Genomic DNA, 21978 nt, shown 5'->3' with positions numbered 1-21978 from the left:
GCATCTCGAACTGTTACCGGGAGGGCATTCCAGAGTACTGGAGCCCGAAATGAAAAAGCTCTACAGCCCGCAGACTTTTTTTGGGCTTTGGGGATCACTAATAAGCCGGAGTCCTTTGAACGCAGATTTCTTGCCGGGACATATGGTACAATACAATCGGCAAGATAGGATGGAGCTAGACCGTGTAGTATTTTATACGTAAGTAGTAAAACCTTAAAGTCACATCTTAAGTGCACAGGAAGCCAGTGCAGGTGAGCCAGTACAGGCGTAATGTGATCAAACTTTCTTGTTCTTGTCAAAAGTCTAGCAGCCGCATTTTGTACCAACTGTAATCTTTTAATGCTAGACATGGGGAGACCCGAAAATAATACGTTACAGTAGTCGAGGCGAGACGTAACAAACGCATGGATAATGATCTCAGCGTCTTTAGTGGACAGAATGGAGCGAATTTTAGCGATATTGCGGAGATGAAAGAAGGCCGTTTTAGTAACGCTTTTAATGTGTGCCTCAAAGGAGAGAGTTGGGTCGAAGATAATACCCAGATTCTTTACCGTGTCGCCTTGTTTAATTGTTTGGTTGTCAAATGTTAGAGTTGTATCATTAAATAGAGTTTGGTGTCTAGCAGGACCGATAATCAGCATTTCCGTTTTTTTGGCGTTGAGTTGCAAAAAGTTAGCGGACATCCATTGTTTAATTTCATTAAGACACGCCTCCAGCTGACTACAATCCGGAATGTTGGTCAGCTTTAGGGGCATGTAGAGTTGGGTGTCATCAGCATAACAGTGAAAGCTAACACCGTATTTGCGTATGATGTCACCTAGCGGCAGCATGTAGATGCTGAAGAGTGCAGGGCCAAGGACCGAACCCTGGGGAACTCCACACGTTACCTTAACGTAGTCCGAGGTCACATTGTTATGGGAGACACACTGCATCCTATCAGTAAGATAAGAGTTAAACCAAGACAGGGCTAAGTCTGACATACCATATCATTGACATTATCATTAGACATTTATAAAAATAATAAAAAAGAACAATAGTGTCACAGTGGCTTAGACTTGCATCGCATCCCACAAACTTGACAACACACTGTGTCCAATGTTTTCACAAAGATAAAATAAGTCATATTTTTGGTTCATTTAATGGTTAAAACAAATTTACATTATTGCAATCATTAGATAAAACATTGTCCTTTACAATTATGAAAGCTTTTTTTTTTTTAAAATCTACTACTCTGCTGGCATGTCAGCAGACTGGGGTAGATCCTGCTGAAATCCTATGTATTGAATGAATACAGAATCGTTTTGAATCGGAAAATTATCGTTTTTGAATCGAGAATCGAATCGAATCGAAAATATCGATATATTATCGAATCGTGACCCCAAGAATCGATATTGAATCGAATCGTGGGACACCCAAAGTTTCACAGACCTAATACATATATATACTGTATACAAACCCTGTTTCCATATGAGTTGGGAAATGGTGTTGGATGTAAATATAAACGGAATACAATGATTTGCAAATCCATTTCAACCCATATTCAATTGAATGCACTACAAACACAAGATATTTGATGTTCAAACTCATAAACTTTATTTTTAATTTTTTTGCAAATAATAATTAACTTGGAATTTCATTGCTGCAACACGTGCCAAAGTAGTTGGGAAAGTGCATGTTCACCAGTGTGTTACATCACCTTTTCTTTTAACAACACTCAATAAACATTTGGGAACTGAGGAAACTAATTGTTGAAGCTTTGAAAGTGGAATTCTTTCCCAATCTTGTTTTATGTAGAGCTTCAGTCGTTCAACAGTCCGGGGTATCCGCTGTCGTATTTTATGCTTCATAATGCGCCACACATTTTTGATGGGAGACAGGTCTGAACTGCAGGCGGGCCAGGAAAGTACCTGCTCTCTTTTTTGTATGAAGCCACGCTGTTGTAACACGTGCTGAATGTGGCTTGGCATTGTCTTGGTGAAATAAGCAGGGGCGTCCATGAAAAAGACAGCGCTTAGATGGCAGCATATGTTGTTCCAAAACCTGTATGTACGTTTCAGCTTTAATGGTGCCTTCACAGATGTGTAATTTACCATGAATTGATTAACGTGGACCCCGACTTAAACAAGTTGAAAAACCTATTCGGGTGTTACCATTTACTGGTCAGTTGTACAGAATATATACTGAACTGTGTAATCTACTAATAAAAGTATCAATCAATCAAAAAAAAAAAAACATGCCTTCGGCACTAATGCACCCCCATACCATCACAGATGCTGGCTTTTGAACTTTGCGTCGAAAACAGTCTGGATGGTTCGCTTCCCCTTTGGTCCGGATGACACAATGTCGAATATTTCCAAAAAACTATTTGGAATGTAGATTCGTCAGACCACAGACAACTTTTCCACTTTGCATCAGTCCATCTTAGATAATCTCGGGCCCAGAGAAGCCTGCCGCGTTTCTGGATGTTGTTGATAAATGGCTTTCGCTTTGCATAGTAGAGCTTCAACTTGCACTTACAGATGTAGCGACAAACTGTATTTGGTGCCAGTGGTTTTCTGAAGTGTTCCTGAGCCCAAGTGGTGATATCCTTTAGAGATTGATGTCAGTTTTTGATACAATGCCGTCTGAGGGATCGAAGGTCATGGTCATTCAATGTTGGTTTCCGGCCATGCCGCTTACGTGGAGTGATTTCTCCAGATTCTCTGAACCTTTTGATGATATTATGGACCGTAGATGATGAAATCCCTAAATTTCTTGCAATTGCACTTCGAGAAACGTTGTTCTTAAACTGTTTGACTACCAAAAAGTTCTATTTTGGTTTCATCTGACCACATGACATTCTCCCAATCCTCTGCTCTATCATCCATGTATCCATTTTGGTATAAACTCAACTCGTCGTGTTTGGAGGAAGAAGAATGAATGGGGCCATGTATCGTGAGATTTTGAGCCAAAACCTCCTTCCAAAGGTGAGCACTTTGAATGGTTGACCAAATACTTATTTTCCACCATAGTTTACAAATAAATTCTATAAAATTCCTACAATATGAATTCCTGGATTTTTTTTCACATTCTGTCTCTCACAGTTGAAGTGTACCTATGATGAAAATTACAGACCTCTGTCATCATTTTAAGTGGGAGAACTTGCACAATCGGTGGCTGACTAAATACTTTTTCACCCACTGTATATATATATATATATATATATATATATATATATATATATATGTGTATGTGTGTGTGTATAAATATATATATATATATATATATGTATGTGTGTGTATATATATATATATATATATATATATATATATATATATATACATATATATATATACGTAGTATATATATATATACAAACTCCGTTTCCATAGGAGTTGGAAAATTGTGTTAGATGTAAATATAAACGGAATACAATGATTTGCAAATCATTTTCAACCCATAGTCAGTTGAATATGCTGCAAAGACAACATATTTGATGTACAAATGTTTCTGAGATTTTGTACATGTTAATAGTATTCATGTGTCTGAATGACAATGTTTTATCCTTTTCTATTTATTAATAAAGTGTAATATTCATCTTGCTAAACATTCTGTAATTGCGGACTATCAATCACAACAGGTTATCAAAGTATATATACTTTATTTCAATCTGCCATCAAACATTTATTTAGGTAGGATTATATATTACATTACAAAACATATTTGACAATGCATGATCATAATGTAAGACAAGTTTTCATTGTTTTGGTAGTAAGACCGGAAGGCTGAAGTGTGTGATTGGTATGAGAAGGTGTCTAGACTTGTTTCAACGAAAGTCTCCGATTAAAAGTGGGTCTAGACATCTCACTGTCTTTTTTCAGCTGAGCATTTATTCAATCTTACTAAAGCAGTAAGAGAAACAATCTACATTTCATGTTATTAACACACTCAAATCTAATGTAAACACAGACGTGAAGCTCCTTTTCGCCATATAGCACATCAGTTCGCTCCAATGATGTCAACTCACAGCAATTGAAGATAAAATAGTATTTTCTTGTCTGGAGAAGAACTTGCCATAGATTATAAATGTATATATACCTACACATGTATACATCAATACACATTATATATACATATATATATATATATATATATATATAATATATATATATATATATATATATAATATTTATATAATAATATATATATATATAATTGGATTATAATTGTCTTAATTGGATTATCCAGAGAATAGTGCTCGATACCGTGGTAGAGCGCAATATGTATGTGTGGGAAAAATCACAAGAACTGTTTCATGAGTGGTTCCCTCAATCGTCAGGAGTTTTTAATGGAAGCATTCACATACAATGGTTTATATAGGGCACAGAGTGGGTAGGTACAGGCAGGCGTAGGGGTGTGGTGATTGGCTCATGTGTTGCCTAGGTGTTTCCGTCTGTGAGGACACGTTGATATGATTTTGCTGAGCTTGTTGAGAGATGACAGGTCTGGGCGATATATAATAAACAGTTTCTCTTTTAAGCATAGGTTGCATCTTTTATTACCACTGTTGTAAGGTGTGCTGGATGCAATAATTTGCCATGTTTCTGAATATTCAACATTATTGTCTTTGAGGTTCCAAATGTGCTTGCTGAATTCTGTAGAATTCCGCAGGGTCTGGTTTCTAAAGGAGGCCTTGTGATTATTCCATCTGGTTTTAAACTCTCCTTCAGTTAATCCTACGTACGTGTCGGATGTGTTAATGTCCTTGCGTATTACTTTTGCTTGGTAAACGACTGATGTTTGTAAGCACCCCCCGTTGAGAGGGCAATCAGGTTTCCTGCTGCAGTTGCATTCCTTAATGGTTTCGAAGTCGTTCAGCCTGGGGGCAGGCAGTCCTTTAGCAATTGCTTTATTGTGATTTGAAATGATTTGTTGCATGTTATTCATACAGCTGTAGCTCAATTTGATGTTGTTCTTGTTGAATAATTTTCTTAGGGTGTTGCCTTTGGGGAAGTGTTTGTTGATCAGAGTGAGGAACTTGTGGCCAATATTAGTTGAGACCTTTTTGCTGTATGGTGGGTTGTACCAGATGATGTTTTGTTTTTTGCTCTTTTTTGGCTGGTTTCCTGGCGTGGGTTCGTAGGTGAGGGTGAAGTTGTATCCACTTTCATCAAGTGCTTTCTGGTACGGGGGGGTTGCTTGCTCGTCACTCCTGTTGCATGCTGGGTAGGGTAGTTCTTTTTTTCCCTGGCTCATAACATCACAATATAGTACCATGTATATGATGCGTTCAGTTTATCAAAGCACCAAGCAAACAATCGGAAAATTCCCATCATATCAATTCCTAGATATGGTCATAATTATTTTAAGTGCACTACGCAAAATAAACACAACATTATTAATATTGCTACTACGGATAATTTGATCAAAAATTCCCTAAAACAGCCCACTACCTATAATATAGTTTTTTTTAAACATGAGACCCGATAAAAAAAAAATGTTTCTGCTGTTACCTCAGAAATTGCCTGTTCAGATGTTATGATTGTGGCTCAGAGATTTGTATGTAGATTATATTTATTTTCCATAACAAACAGGATAATTTAAATACCCTGGCAGTGGCAATAAGCTTAAATGTTTTTTTTCCTTTTTTTGAGTTGATTTTCATAAAATATGCTGTTTAACTGCTACTGTTTAACAAGGACTGATTTAAATTGTGTTTGCACAACAAATGTAGGAGAATATTCCAATAAAGGTGCATTACACACTACTTTTGAATTCATTATTGGGCTTTGCGTATACAATGCAGTTAATCGCAATTAATCGGGGAAATAGTGCGATTAACTTCGATTAAAATTTTTAATCGTTGCCCAGCCCTAATATATATATATATGTATGTATATACACACACGCACGCACATATACCTACACGTATCTATATCTATACACATTGTATATATATATATATATATATATATATATACATACATATATATATATATATATATATTTATATATATATAAGCACACACAGATATACATGCATATATCTACACACATATGTACAGATGTATATATACATACACATACACACATATATACATACATATACATATATATATATATATATACATACATATAAATACACACATACATACAAACACACACACACATATATATTTATTTGTTATATCTATTTTTTTTAACCATACATAGTAATATATATTTCTTTCAAGTGATTCATTTTTTTAATAACACTCTTAAATTGTGATTGATCATGATTTATCACAGGTGAATAATTTCTTGCTTAAATAAAATTAGCTTCCGGACATACCCCAATATTTGGATAAAAATGCAATTTGGTAGTCAGAATGTCATACAGAAACGTTTTTAAAAATGTTTTACTGAACTGCAAGTCATTGATTTGCTGAAAACTTGGTGACATTAAGTACAATAAGCATTAAGTGCACATTTTAAAAGTATTCGCGCACACCCACACACATATATATATATATATATATATATATATATATATATATATATATATGTATATGTACACACACAATATATACACATATATACACAGACACACACACACACATAAGTGTATATATATATGTGTGTGTGTGTTTGTATATATATATATATATATATATATATATATATATATATATATATATATATATATATATATATATATATATATGTCTTGATTGGATTATCCAGAGAATAGTGCTCGATACCGTGGTAGAGCGCAATATGTAGGTGTGGGAAAAATCACAAGACTACTTCATCTCTACAGAACTGTTTCATGAGGGGTTCCCTCAATCATCAGGAGATTTTAAAATCTTGCGCATTGATCCGCCTGTCGATCTCACGATCCACTCTTCCCCCACTCGTGAACAAGACTCTGAGATACTTGAACTCCTCCATTGGGTCTCCTCCCCAACCTGGAGATGGCGCTCCACCCTTTTCCGGGCAAGAACCATGGACTCAGACTTGGAGGTGCTGATTCTCATCCCCGTTGCTTCACACTCTGCTGCGAACCGATCCAGTGAGAGCTGAAGATCCCGGCCGGATGAAGCCATCAGGACCACATCATCTGCAAAAAGCAGAGACCGAATCCCACAGCCACAAAACCGGATCGCCTCAACGCCCTGACTGCGCCTAGAAATTCTGTCCATAAAAGTTAGGAACAGATTTTCTTTTACCTTACGAACCTTCATTAGCCCTGAGATCCTGCGGCACTTATCTCCTACTTATAAATTGCAATTATAATAAAAAAGCTAAGGAACGTCAAAAGTTAGCTATTTTGACAAGGTTAATGTCGTCTTTTCATGCAAATGTTTGTAAAAATGTGCCGTCTTGTATTCATATATTCCGCTCCATCCAGGATTTTTTATTTTTTTTTGCGTTTTATAAAAAGCGCCCACTGTGAACTCCGACTAAACCGACGGAGGCCAAGTTGCATTCTTGCATGTTTATCACTTCCTCTCGTTTTCCTCGCGCCGCAGTCGGACGCCAGCCACCCAAAAAGCGGCGGCGCTCACTTTAGCAGCGAAACAAAGCTCCCGCATCATTGCACCCTCTAATTGTCAGCTTTCTCCCTCTCCTTTTTTCCATCCCTCTCCCCCTGCACTTCCTGTAAACACTCGGCGGTGAATGTCAAGTAAAACACAAATGATATAAATCACCGGCCGCTTTCGCTGATGTCCTTGTGCATTTCATTTGCATCCGTCGTTGATGCTCAACCAGACTTCGTTTGAATGCGCCGTTATTGAAAAATGATAAATGGCCGTCATTAACAGAGCTTATTAGAATAAGGCAGCCATGGATGAGATCCGTCCTTAGATAAACCTATTTGGCTTTAAAAATGAGTACCCACAGTGCAACTGTGATGGATATCAGAAGTTGCTCATTAAAGCGTTGGCAAGCGCAGACATGTTCCGCCACATTAAATCACGTTAGCTAAACAGCAGTATTTGTTGCACTGAGGGACCATGTAAGGTCCAATTATGATGCTGACGTTCTAATGTGCCGCGCTCCTCGTGTTGCTTATTCTTCATCACTAACCCGGACAATGGGGCAGCAAAAGGAGACGCAAACATTCACGTCTTGTAACGGCGAGCTTTTGAAGCTCGCGGTGAGAAAGAAGCAGCGGGACGCCAATAAATCAACACAAAAAGGGAGTGATGAGAGCAACGTCTTCGGGAGGGCGGAATTTCTGGGTGTTGTTGATAAATGGCTTTGGCTTTACATAGTAGAGTTTTAACTTGCACTTACAGATGTAGATTTTAAAATCTCCTGATGATTGAGGGAACCCCTCATGAAACAGTTCTGTAGAGATGAAGTAGTCTTGTGATTTTTCCCACACCTACATATATATATATATATATATATATATATATATATATATATATATATATATATATATATATCCATCCATTTTATACCGCTTGTCCCTCTTAGGGTCGCGGGGGTGCTGGAACCTACCCCACCTGCATTCAGGCACAAGCCGCCACCTCATCACAGACCCAACACAGATGGACAGACAACATTCACGCTCACATTATATGTATGTGTATATATATATATATATATATATATACATATATATATATACTTTCTATAGTTCAAGACTTATAGTAATTTGAAAACAGCATTGCAAATCCTAATGGCGGCTAAAGTTCAGATGTTCAAGGTCGAAAATAATTATTTACAAACGTCCGGGGGTCGCATTGATAATCTTAACGAGTCGTATTTTTCCCATGTCTGGGGCTAATGAACTATCAGTGAAAGACGTGGAGAAGGGGTACACTTTGCTTCTTCATTCTCCTTTTTAGGTATGTTGAAATGTGCAAATGCATGAAGTCCCTTAATGTAACTTGTTAAACATGACTGAAACAAATAAATCTTAACCATAACTTAATACAGATGGATACTACATACACAATTCCATTACATTTTGATTTATTCATTTCTAATGTGGCCCTAAGCCTCTTTGGCAACGTTCTGTTGCAGCAAACTTTATGTATACAACAATGGCGTGGGCCAATGAGCAACGCACTGCGAGCTGCAAATGAGTCCCGATTTTAACTTTCGACACCACGAGGCCCGTCTTTTTATTCAGAAACTAATTTTCCTATTGTAACACATGGAGTTATGCAAAAAGGGGACAGAAAAAGCCAAAGAAAAGGCAAGGTGCAGAGTCAATCCTTTGGTGCTGAAAATTGAAACGTCAACTTTAGAGGCCATTTTTAAAAGGTTTTCTTCAACTTTGCTCTGAGTTTCTGTGATGCGTTGATCATTACAATTTCAATCCTTTAAAGTCCCATTGTGGACTCAATAACAGCTGCTGCGACCGATGACAGGCTGGTGTCAAACCTGTGTCAGAGTCCAGAAAATTAGGGGGCGGGGCTTGTTGTGTAACGACAATAGTGGCGGCATACGGATGTGTTGAGCCGCTCCTGACATCTGCTCTGATTGCTTTTTTCACTCAGGCGCTGATAGAGCCCAATCCATGCCAGCTGAGCAGTAATTTGCTGGTGGCCTTACATGCGTACATGCTCCTCTGTGTGTGTGTGTGTGTGTGTGTGTGTGTGTGTGTGTGTGTGTGTGTGTGTGTAAGTGTGTGGGCGCTGTGTTGAAGGACGGGGATTAGAACTGAGGGTGAGACAACACGATCGCTGCCAAATCCCAGACTACGATGTCTTCACCCGCTTTGTGCATACTCATGCCCGCTGCACTCGTTTTAAAGTGTGCAACCTACCAGGGGATACTACACTGAAAGGATGACTTGATATATACCTCTCTTGACGTTTTAAACTGATCACGTCTCCTCAGCTGCTCCTGTTCCCTCATGTCCCCAAACAGCAACAAAAAAGAGTCATGATAATCCCGCGAGCCGCCGCTGAACACAGGCCAAGTGCACACTCCACGCTGCTGCACAGATGACATGCAAACATGCCCACGCAGACCTGCACAATGGCAGATTATGTGCATATGTATATATTTTTGTTATTATCATTACGGACCAAGTATTTCAATCAGTTAAAACGGGGATGTCATCTAGCAGAGTGGATGTCAGGAACGCTTTTCTATTGTCGGTAAAGACGTGCAATCTGTTGCTTTTGTGGGATCAACAGGACAACACGAGTCATGTGACAAACCAAACATACTGGAGGAGGAGCCGTGTGTGTCAGATGTGTGTCAAATTTCTAGTACATACCCACAGAAACACAGGCCTAATCCCTGATCAATCACAGATTTGATGGCACGGGGATTAAAGAGTTAATATGCGCTCTTGCTGTGTTTCATTTTGTCGTTTTCGAAGCGAGCGAGAAAGATCTTGCTTGGAAAATAATTTGACGGAGGAATGATGGGATATTTAGCGAGAGATTATTCCATTTTCCTCTACAAGCGATGATGTCACGGCGTTGCCTCATAACCCTTTCTAGGTCAGGGTCGTCGCCAGACATATTTCACTGGGGCACGTGCCCCACTGTTTATCTGCAGTGCCCCAGTAAAAATTTCACCAATAAAAAAAAAACGCTTCAGAGTTTTAAGTCTACATAACATAGACAACAGCGCACATACTACTTAGTATGGCAATTGATTGCTACTGTATTCACTCCACTAACAATGAGCACATGGCTAGTTAATATGGTAATTTATTCACATGTGGATCGAGACTTGGTTGAGAGAGAGAGAGAGAGAGAGAGAGAGAGGGAGAGGGGCTGCGAATCACTGCGTGAGGTAGGTGACGTTAGCCAACAACAATTTAATTACATTATTTTGATTTTGATTTGACTCAAACTGTAACTCCTAGATCAGGGGTGCCCATTACGTCGATCGCGAGCTACCAGTCGACCGCGGGGGTGTGTCAGTCGATCTCCAGCCAGGCTTTTAAAAAAAATAGACCTAAAAATTAGTGATCATCAATATTCACCAAGACGTCACTTAAATGACATTCAAGGTACCGGAGGGTCTTGTGAGATGACGCTGGCTGCTGCAAGATCATTATTATGAAAATATGACCGAGAGGAAGGCGAGAAACACTTTTTATTTCAACAGACTCTCGCGCCGTACCTTCCGTCAAAACTCTAAAGGCCGACTGCACATTTCCTATCTTCACAATAAAAGCCCTGCTTCATGCTGCCTGCGCTAACTAAATACAGAGTCTCGGAAAACTGGCGTGCACAAGCGATCCCTCAGAAAGCTGGCGTGCACATCACTTGTGCACGTCAGCTTTCCGAGACTCTTATTTTGTTAGCGCAGGCAGCATGAAGCAGGGCTTTTATTGTGAAGATAGGAAATGTGCAGTCGGCCTTTAGAGTTTTGACAGAAGGGACGGCGCGAAAGTCTGTTGAAATAAAAAGTGTTTCTCGCCTTCCTCTCTGTCATTTTTTCATAATAATGAACTGGCAGCAGCCAGCGTCATCTCACAAGACCCTTGGTGCCGTGAATGTCAATCAAGCAAGCTAAGGAATTTGCCGCCAATGTTTTTCTTGTAAAGTGTATGGAAGCTGGATGAATTAGATGCCAAAAACCAACCACTTTCATGTGGTATTGTACAGAAAGGACAACTTTTTTTCTCCCATTTGAAAATGTGGGCGTTATCATCATTACTGTCTGATTCCAATCAATGCAAGTCATCAGAATCAGGTAATACACCAACTTATATTCTTGTCTTTGTGAAAGAAAGACATCTATATGTGTTACACATGCTTGTATTATCATTAAACACATTTAACTTGTTTACAAAAATGTCTCTTTCATAAATAAATAAATATAAATGATATATATAAATGAGGTAGATCCCCTCGAGTTGGTCAATTGAAAAGTAGCTTGCCTGCAGAAAAAGTGTGGGCACCCCTGTCCTAGATGGATATCAGAAAGTTCTTCGCCCGCAGCAGGAATGAGAGATGTAAGTGAAGTCCTAGCTAGCTAGGCAACATCATTGTTTAAGTTGATGCTAAGTTAGCTAACGTTCATCCTTGTATCAAGACAAACATTCATTTGCTGTACGAGCTGTCGGGGGTATTTCCAATCAACATGAAACATAATGTTGGTTATTGTCTGCTGGTTCTGCATCAATGATGATTTGGAGTAAGCATGTGTGAGTTGAGTGCTTCTCAAATGATTTATCTTCAGGAAGAAAAACATTTTTCCAAATCATCAAGTCGTGAGCCAAATTTTTAAATCATTCAAGTTTATTTCACAGAAAAATAGCACATTAACTTGTCTTGTTAATCGGTGTGACTTTGACTAAAATAATCTTGTTTTGTCACCAGAAAAATGGCTACAGCTAAAGCATCTGGTTTTGTTTCCAGAAAAAATAGTAACATTTCTGTATTTGTTTTCAGAAAGATGGCTAAAAATATCGGGTTTTGTTGACCCATTTTTCTTTTTTTAAAAATATATTTCCATGTCTGTCCTGAGTCCTCCTCCAACTTGTTAGTCGGTTTGCCTTCTGCTAAAATACTCACTAATAGTCACTAGAAAAAAGGCTGAAATAATCTGGTTTTGTTGCCACAATTTGATTTTTTTCTCCCTAAACTTTTTTTTTTCATGCACACATCTGATTGTGACATACTGAAAATGACACACAATCCACTTTTATGTCACACCCAGCAGTTGGGAACCACTGGTCAACCATGTCTGTCCAGAGTGATTGACCACTTTGCAAAAATGAAAAGGAGACGTTACAGTTTACTTCTCAGAAAATGATTGTTCATTTATTCTACTACTGTGGCTTTATTGTTTTGTGTATATTTTATAGTTTTGTGTATCTGAAATAGGATTAGCCACATTGCCATAAATGGAAATTAAATAATATAAAAGAATCCAGAGATGTAGGGGTGCTTTATTTTTTGTTTTACTTTTGTAGATGTTAAATTTGCAGATGATTACTGCAATATATATTTCAAAAAGATTCATTGCTCTTCCTTTTTGCTTTTACCAGTAGCAGTTTAGAAGTCTGGAGTAAAAAAGTGCACAAGTAGGTCAAATACATTAGTTAACTTCAGGTGGTTAATCAAAGATCCATACAACATAATCTGATATGATTTCATAGTTTAAAGCACTATTTATGTATTTTTTATGATAAATAAGTGCTAAAAATGTTTTTGCTTGTGCGCTTTGCACGCTCACATGAACTTTTTGTGCCCCAGGTGTGCCCCAGTACAGTATTAGGTCTAGTGACGCCCCTGTTCTAGGTGTCTAATAAGATCTCGGTGGGACGGCATGGCGCAGTTGGGAGAGTGGCCGTGCCAGCAACCTGAGGGTTCCTGGTTTGATCCCCAGCTTCTACCAACCTAGTCACCTCCGTTGTGTCCTTGAGCAAAACACTTCACCCTTGCCCCTGATGGGTCGTGCATGGCAGGTCTCGCCATCAGTGTGTGAATGTGTGTGTGAATGGATGAATGTGGAAATAGTGTCAAAGCGGTTTGAGTACCTTGAAGGTAGAAAAGCGCTATACATGTATAACCCTTTTACCATGTAATCTCTCATTTTCTGATGTATGTAATTTTTAAAGTGGGTTTTTAACTCTTCGTTTAAAGGCCGACTGAAAAGAGATTTTCTTGTTCAAACGGGAATAGCAGGTCCATTCTATGTGTCATACTTGATCATTTCGCGATATTGCCATATTTTTGCTGAAAGGATTTAGTAGAGAAGATCGACGATAAAGTTCACAACTTTTGGTCGCTAATAGAAAAGCCCTGCCTTTACCGCAAGTATGTGCGCGTGACCTCACGAGTTGCAGGGCTCCAGACATATTCACATTGTTTATATTGGGAGCCACCAGCAGTAAGAGCAATTCGGACAGAGAAAGCGACATTTTCCCCATTAATTTGAGCGAGGATGAAAGATTCGTGAATTAGGATATTGATAGTGAAGGACTAGGAAAAAAAAAAAAAGCGGCGGCATTGTGAGCGTTTCAGATGTAATTAGACACATTTACTAGGATAACTCTGGAAGATGCCTTATCTGCTTATTGTTTTAATAGTGTTTTAGTGAGATTTTAAAGATTGTAAAGACATACCTCGAGGTCGGATGGCTGCTGTGAACACGCAGTGTCTCAGAGAGAAGCCGAGGAGCCAAGCTCACAGCTGCCTTTTTTGATAGCTGCTACAGGACGACGAATAATCCACCGATGTCTCCGGTAAGATATATATCACAATTTCCCCATCCAAAAACATGCTGGTTGACGTAGAGAAAACATGTTTGCTTGACCGCTCTGCTTCACAACAAACAAAGAAACACCGGCTGTGTCTCGGTGCTAAAGGCAGCTGCAATCCACCGCTTTCCACCAACAGCATTGTTCTTTATAGTCTCCATTATTAAATGAACAAATTGCAAAAGATTCAGCAATACAGATGTCCAAAATACTGTGTAATTATGCAATTAAAGCAGACAACTTTTAGCCGCTAGTGGTGCAGTGCTAATATTTCCTTAGAGTCAGGGACGTCACGCGTACGTGTCATCATTCCGCGACGTTTTCAACAAGAAACTCGCGGGAAATTTGAAATTGCAATTTAGTAAACTAAAAAGGCCGTATTGGCATGTGTTGCAATGTTAATATTTTATCATTGATAAATAAACTATCAGACTGCGTGGTCGGTAGGAGTGGGTTTCAGTAGGCCTTTAATGTTCATGTTTTAAATTTCCGCAAATAGTAGCCTTACTGGTTTGCTTCCAGCTTCTTCCATTCTCATAAACCAAACATTTAATAAAACGGTTTTATTAGCCACTTGAAAAAACCATCACATTGGTTCAGCCTCGGATGCATTAATAAATTACATTAAAATTGTGTAAAGATGATCAAAGAGTGTTATTTCATGTCTAGAGGGCTCGCATTATGTTGAATAATGTATTTAGAGAGTCATAAAAAGGGTTTCTATCCTCTAGTTATGAAAATATTTGCTTTATAATTAATGATTACTACTTTGCAGAAATTCATTCATCGCAGTCATGTCCAGTACCAATTAACAGCGATAAACGAGGGTCGACTGTAACCCACCTATTCTCCCTGCATGTAAAAAAACAAACAGGTATGACAGGTTTGTAGTGATAGACACTCAGCACCATTAAAAAGACACATAGCTTCTGTAAAGCTGACATTTATTGTGGTGTTTCAAAAGAACATTTTTTTGAGTGGGATAATTCCATGAGGGTGAAGCACAGTTTCGCAATGTCAGGAAATTATAATAAATGTTTTTACTGATAACGGCTAGTTCTACTTTGAACAATGTTAAAATAATATATAAACGGTGGACATTTATCCATGAAATATGGCAAATGTTGATGGTGTGTTTGACGGAGAATCAGCTGGAAGGCCGTAGAAGGCCCACTCTCCAAGATAAATGCTGTACATTATTATTACACTACTTCATAAAACCAAATGGGCCAAGCACCAAATACATGGATTCCAATTCATTTCACTGGGAGACGTTGATTTGAGATACAAGTGTTTTGAGTTAAGAGCTCCAAAGTACAAACCATATTTCAACAGGACTCATTTGTATTGTGCATTATTATTCACTTGTGGAAAACACTTAAGAAATATTACTTAAAACATTACAATTAACGCCTTTCCCTTATACTGTAAAATGCCTTACCTCTAGGGGTGTAACGGTACACAACAATTTCGGTTCGGTACGTACCTCGGTTTAGAGGTCACGGTTCGGTTCATTTTCGGTACAGTAAGAAAACAACAAAATGTAAATTTTTTGGTTAATTATTTACCAAATTTGTAAACAATGGCTTTATCCTTTTAACATTGGGAACACTATAATAATTCTGCCCACGTTACTCCACATTAAACATTAAACAGTTTCTATTAAAACTGTTTAATGTCAACTCATCATGCTTAATTTATTACAGCATTTGGGAAACCTGTAGTTGACTTTTATTATGTAAATGTTGTATTTTTATCAACATGTGATAGCAGGGACCCTGCTATTCAAAACTAGGCTGCTACATTACTAATGATTCATGTAACTATAACTGAAAAAATAGTACAATTGCAATAGGAGAGACTATTCATCCCTAAACACAATGGAGTTCAATGAAATAACAGACAGACAGGGCTTTGCTGCCCCTAAGACACGCACACGCACTCACTCACACACACATACACGCACACACACACAGAGCAAAATGAGCTAACGTTACGCTAAAAGCTAATTAGCCCTCACCTCAAGCCTATACTGTGAGCTAGCTGAGCTGCAGTTTAAGTTTTTAATAGGTCAACAAGCTCATAGTGATGTTAGTAATAGTTGTGACTGGGAAGTGTTAAGTATAATTTGGGTGGAGTGCGCTGCTCCCCTACTAAACGAATATCTCTGCTCGACGCTGAAGCATTGACAACATGCGTTCTGAATACGCACTGCTGACTGGCTTTGTATGTAACCAATCAGATGGTTGTGTGGGCGGGACAATGCTTGCTGCTGAGACAGAGCCACAGAGGTAGAAAGCAGAGCAGCTTGTGAAGACTTCTGCTTCCAAACTCGTTCAGTACGCCCGCATGCCGAACCGAAACCCCCGTACCGAAACGGTTCAATACAAATACACGTACCGTTACACCCCTACTTACCCCCCATACCTGCTTGGTACTCTCTGCAGTTGAGTAACCATGTATGTGTAAATATAATATACATACTGTAAATGCTCTAATCAACATATATTCATGGCAGAGTTTTGTATGTCTGCCTGTGTTCTACAAAAGCAAATCATTGCCAAAGTCTTTTATAGAAAAAAAAGCTTTGGGGCAGACCTCATGTTTTTTTTATGAACTCTGCCAGATGGCAGAAGCAACATTTGAAGTATCGCGTGGCTTTATCTTCCTCTGCATGTGTTAAACTTGGTGCAAAACACACACATTTTTGACTTGTCATGTGGTTATTACACTTATCAATTTATTTATGCTGACTAAGCTTACTGCTGTTACATTGTGGAATATACTGGTGAGTTAATTTAACATTTTCCTTTCCACTTTTTTATGTAACCCAAATCATTATTCAAGTAAAAATACATCTGTTAAAATAATATTTAAATAAGTAATAATAGCCATACTTCCTGTGCTTTTAGTGTAATATAAAAAATACATAAGAAAATGCCACAGACTACAATTACATCATTTATGGTGATTCAATAAAAGCTAAATATATCCCAAAATTGTGTTTTAACTGGATGATACCAGTAGTCCATTCAGGAATCATTTCAACTAGTTCGCATGTGTGCTGCAAGGGTAAAACAACATTTCCATTGTTGTGTTTTTTCCCATGCCGCTGCTGCTGTTTTTAGGTCATTGTGGCGTGCAATGATGAGGTCATTTCCCATCCTTTTAAACAATGGCAGAATGAATGAATGGGGCTCACAGAACAGGAAGGTGGATGAGAGGCACATGCAGAGCAGAGGTACTGTGGACTTGCTGCTCTTCCTCTATTTCTAACTTTCAGTGTGTGATTGTGCTTGGTTTTGGTTGCGTAGGAGAGACGGTTAACCTTCTCGCTGTGTGCTTCGCTCCTGCATGAGTTACTAAACTGAAACAACCAAGGCTGTTGTTTCAACCAGTGTGGAATTAGGTCACACACAATCATATTATTAACATATATTCTCTTAGCTGATACAGATTTGAATATTCATAAAGGCTGTAGTCCACTTGTACGCTTTGAGTAATTAGTGTGACATCGCATGCATGGTACTGTATTACACTGAGAGCTGTTTATTTTGCTCCTCTTGCGTAGCCTATAAGGGTACTAAAAGGATATTGTAGTTATCCTGTGGTTTGCAGATTTACAGTATGGCTGCAATGTCAGCCTGGGGTGGTTTTTAACTGATGTCAATATGCCAGAGAGATAAGAGCAAAAAAAAAAATCAATATTCCCCCATTAATATAATGGAAATAATAAAGGAGCATGGTGTGTTACAGTGTGTAGCGTAATTTGGTTTATACTGCGATTTGTCAGTCGGGATAGGCTCAAGCTCACTGGGTTAGGCTGTTGCTCACACGTGACGCTGAATAGAATAATAATTATCGTTATTGTTTGTTATATGAAGTAAAATAAAAACACATTCAAGTCAAGATTATTATTATTATCAATGATTATTATTAAATTAAAAATTTGACATTTAAGTAATACACTGACTATGCAAGGGTAAAATATACAAATAAAATAACTCAAAAATCCATCAACTTTTTACAGCTTTTATCCTTCTCTGAGCCGCGGGGGTGCTGGAGCCTATTCCAGCTGCACTCAGGCGGAAGGCGGTGTACACCCTGGACAAGTCGCCACTTCATCACAGGGCCAACACAGATAGGCAGCCAACATTCACATTCACACTCACACACCAGGGCCCATTTAGTGTTGCCAGTCAACCTATCCCCGGGTGCACGTTTTTGGAGGTGGGAGGAAGCCAGAGTACTCGGAGGGAACCCACGCAGTCCCTGAAAAATGTTGATCAAAAGAAAGCAAGACACACACGAGTGTCTGGTGCCTCGGTGGTAAGACAAAGCGCTGCCACTTTGCCGCACCTTTGCTCCGGCGGTTTGGGCGATAGGGCGGCAGCTCCCGAGCGACGGGGCGCACACAGCCCCACTTTGCACTCCAGCCAGACCCACCCAGCCCTCAGCGCCAATCCTTGTTCTGAAGTTATGTATCCAGCTTGCTGACTTCTCTTAATCGCATTGTTTTAACATGTTGTACAGTCCTTACCTCTGGGCTGATACTGAGGGTGACTCTGTTGAACAGTTTGACACGTGTAAACGATAGAATGTCCAGTACTGTAGTGTTTGAATATGACAATCCATCTATTTTTAAGATATCATATTAAATCAAATGTAAGTTATATAAAATAAAGTATGCTGACCTTATCTGGCATATTGATACAACATTGTCACAACAACTCACGTCATGCCACGGCACGACACGACACGGTCGAAAACTGTTTGTCTTCCATGGTAGCCAATTTAAATTGGTAACCACACCATAGCAACAGTTCCACCCCTGTCAACACTTCTTGGTTCTCAACGGGAAATGGGCAGAGCAATCCGCCGAAAAGGAACCTGAACATGAACTGAGGCCAGCAATTAATTAGAGAAGATAAAATAAAAACAATATAAACAAATAAGAACATGTGGCTCCAAATTCCGGCCCCCAATTGAGAAAGGCACTATGCCATGAACAATTCAAAATAATAATAACAATGGAGCCATAAATATTAACAAATAATCATCTTTGAGTTTGGGTTTTCAGTGCAGCTTTAATGCGCACTATTTCCTGATCCACTTTGTATCACTTTCCTCTTTTGACTCATCTCCAGTTGAGTCCTTATTTTCAAGATCCAGGTAAATGACCATCTTCAACCGTTTCTAATCGGAGAAGTAAGTGATCAGTTGGAAAGTAACATTTAGAGTATCAATCGCTGCATTGGTGCTGAGGTCCTTTTTTACCTTGGGGTCCTCCGCTGCAATCCCATACTCCCAAGATGTCAGCTGGCCACTCTTTCTCGTTTTTTTCCGAAACTCAGGGCCTTCTGTCCATCTTTTGTGAGTCAGTAACTCATCCAATTTAACTCCTGTTGAGGCTTTGTCTGCGGGATTTTGAGTGGGCTTAATGTATCGCCATTGTGTGACAGATGTTTGAAATCTTTTATCATCTTTCCCAAACCTGCTTTTCCGACCAAATATGCGTTGCCTAGCAACACCCTGATTGTCGGAAAACGATACATCTTCCTTCCTTTTAAAGGGCAATTCCAAAATGTAGTTTATGTCTTGAAGTTTGCATGTATCAGTCATGACCTTTATGAACTTGTCATCTCTAGAAATGTCTTTGTTTTCTGATGACCTGTTGTTAAAATCATGGTTGTATTTATTGTGCAGCTGCTCCTCCAGCTTTGTTATGGAGATCCTGTTGACAGTAGTAGTGGAGCAGCCAATCTTACTCCTCTTCTTACTGTAATCAGGAAGGCCATTAATGACCCACCCCAATAGGGTCTTAACGGCATACGGTCCATTTCCATATCTGTTGAACACTTCCCAGGGTACAAGCAGTTTAGATGCATTGGTTCCAACCAATAGCTCTACATCGGCTTGAATACGAGGAAGAGTGACGCCATCCAAGTATGGCCATTTAGCCAACTCTTCTTTATTGATGAGGTTGTTTGTAGTTACGGGCATCCTTTTTTGAGTGTAGACATTGGGAAGGTCGTAAAACTGTTGCCCAGTGAGGCTTGAAATCTTTAAGTCTGTCAGCATGTAACTGGAAACTAATGTTTTGGGGCCCATGGTTAAGATATTGATTTGAGTTTTTCTTCCTTTCAAGTTGAGCTTTGTCATCGAGCTTTCAGAACAAAATGTATCTGTGCTTCCCGGATCCAGGAATGCATAGGTTTGTACGACTGTCTCTTCTTTGCTTACCTTTATCTGTACAGGCAGAATTGACAGAATTTCATTTCTGTTACCAGCCCCCGTTTGTCCACATGTTTGTACAGATACTTGTGCATTAATCACAGATTGTTCCCTTGCCTTATTTTGGGTTGGAATGATGTTGCTTGCTCTTTCCTTCTCACCAATATGAAGCAGACCTGGATGGTTTAGCTTGCATACCTTGCAGGTCAAGCGCTTGTCACAATGCCTGTTAAGATGTCCAACATGAAGACACCCAAAACAGATTCCTTTCTGTCTTATGAAAGTTATCTTCTCCTTGTGGGTCTTCTCCTCCAACTAAGGACACTGGTCAAGAGGGTGATTTTTAGAGCAGCAAATACAGGCGTTTGGGGTATGAGTAGATGCACTTTTCTTTCAAGCAGGTTTGAATCTGGTTTGGTCTTCTGCATCAGGGGTTTCGATAATGGTTGTGGCAAGACTGCTACCTTAGAATTTGGGTGTACTTTGTGATTTTATTCCGGTCACAGGTTTACTTCCTGTACTCTGTCATGTATTCTGTATGTCTCCAAAGACTGTGTCAGAGACAATTTTCACCTGTCGCTCAATGAATGCTACAATGTCTGAAAACTGAGGTCTGCGATGGTGGTTTTCCAATATGTTGCATGCAGAGACTCTCCAGCTTTCTCGCAGCTTGTATGGCAGCTTTAAGATCACAGTTTTCACGTTAGCTGGTATATTTAGTTCCTGCATGTACTGCACGTTTTCCATGGCTGCGCAACATTCTCGAAGATAAAGAGAGTAGGCTTGCAGAGCTCGTACATCTTCAGACTTCACCAAAGGCCAGTTAAACACTTTCTTCATGTAAACTGCTGTAATCTGGTATTGGTCACCAAAGTGTTTTTCCAACAAATACTTTGCCATCTCATAGCCTCTATCTGGGGGCATGTGTTGATAGCTACGCACCAGTTCTTTAGGTTGACCCCTGGTGTACATTTCCAAATAGTACCAACAGTCTCCTTTGTTGCTTGCGTTTTTCTCAATGCATTGAACAAATGCTCTGACAAAGGTCCTGTATAGTAATGGATCACCATCAAAATAGGGAATTTGCCTTGGTGGGCGGCTTGGTGTAGTGGGTAGAGCGGCCAGCCAGAAACCTGAGGGTTGCAGGTTCGCTTCCCACCTATTGGCATCCAAAAAATCGCTGCCATTGTGTCCTTGGGCTGGACACTTCACCCTTTGCCCCTGGTGCCGCTCACACTGGTGAATGAATAATGAATGAATGATAGGTGGTGGTCGGAGGGGCCGTAGGCGCAAACTGGCAGCCACGCTTCCGTCAGTCTACCCCTGGGCAGCTGTGGCTACTGATGTAACTTACCACCACCAGGTGTGAATGAACGTTGAGTCCCACTTCTCTGTGAGCGCTTTGAGTGTTTAGAAAAGCGCGATATAAATCTAAGTTGTTTTTTTTTTGGTGGGAGTAGATGAGAAGTTTGCAACGACATTTGCAATGTTGCAATCCCATTTTGCCTGTGCAATAAATCAAGTACTGAAGGGGTGCCATTGATTGGAGGGGAAATGTTAGTTTTTCTTGATTGCTGTACAAGGGGGGG

The 21978-nt window shown here is 39.3% G+C and overlaps 1 protein-coding gene across 5 annotated transcripts in view; it reads left to right on the top strand.

The window, feature by feature from the left end:
• nectin1a (nectin cell adhesion molecule 1a) overlaps window positions 1-21978 on the top strand; it is a 48725-nt gene that overhangs the window by 9683 nt on the left and 17064 nt on the right. Inside the window, exon 2 of one of the 5 annotated variants that reach the window (XM_061898562.1) lies at window positions 2912-2966. The exons of 3 other annotated variants lie outside the window; for them this stretch is intronic. Coding sequence is in view for 1 of the 2 variants with exons in the window: in XM_061898563.1 (XP_061754547.1) it covers window positions 17300-17396 (97 nt within the window). In the remaining variant the exon portion in view is untranslated. Of the gene's footprint in view, window positions 1-2911; window positions 2967-17283; window positions 17397-21978 lie in introns of all 5 variants that reach the window. One more of the 5 variants, XM_061898563.1, reaches the window with a different exon arrangement.

The sequence above is a fragment of the Nerophis ophidion genome, linkage group LG04 (genome assembly GCF_033978795.1).
Source record: "Nerophis ophidion isolate RoL-2023_Sa linkage group LG04, RoL_Noph_v1.0, whole genome shotgun sequence".
In the NCBI taxonomy this organism is placed as follows: Eukaryota; Metazoa; Chordata; class Actinopteri; order Syngnathiformes; family Syngnathidae; genus Nerophis; species Nerophis ophidion.
This window is presented reverse-complemented; position numbering and strand designations above follow the sequence as displayed.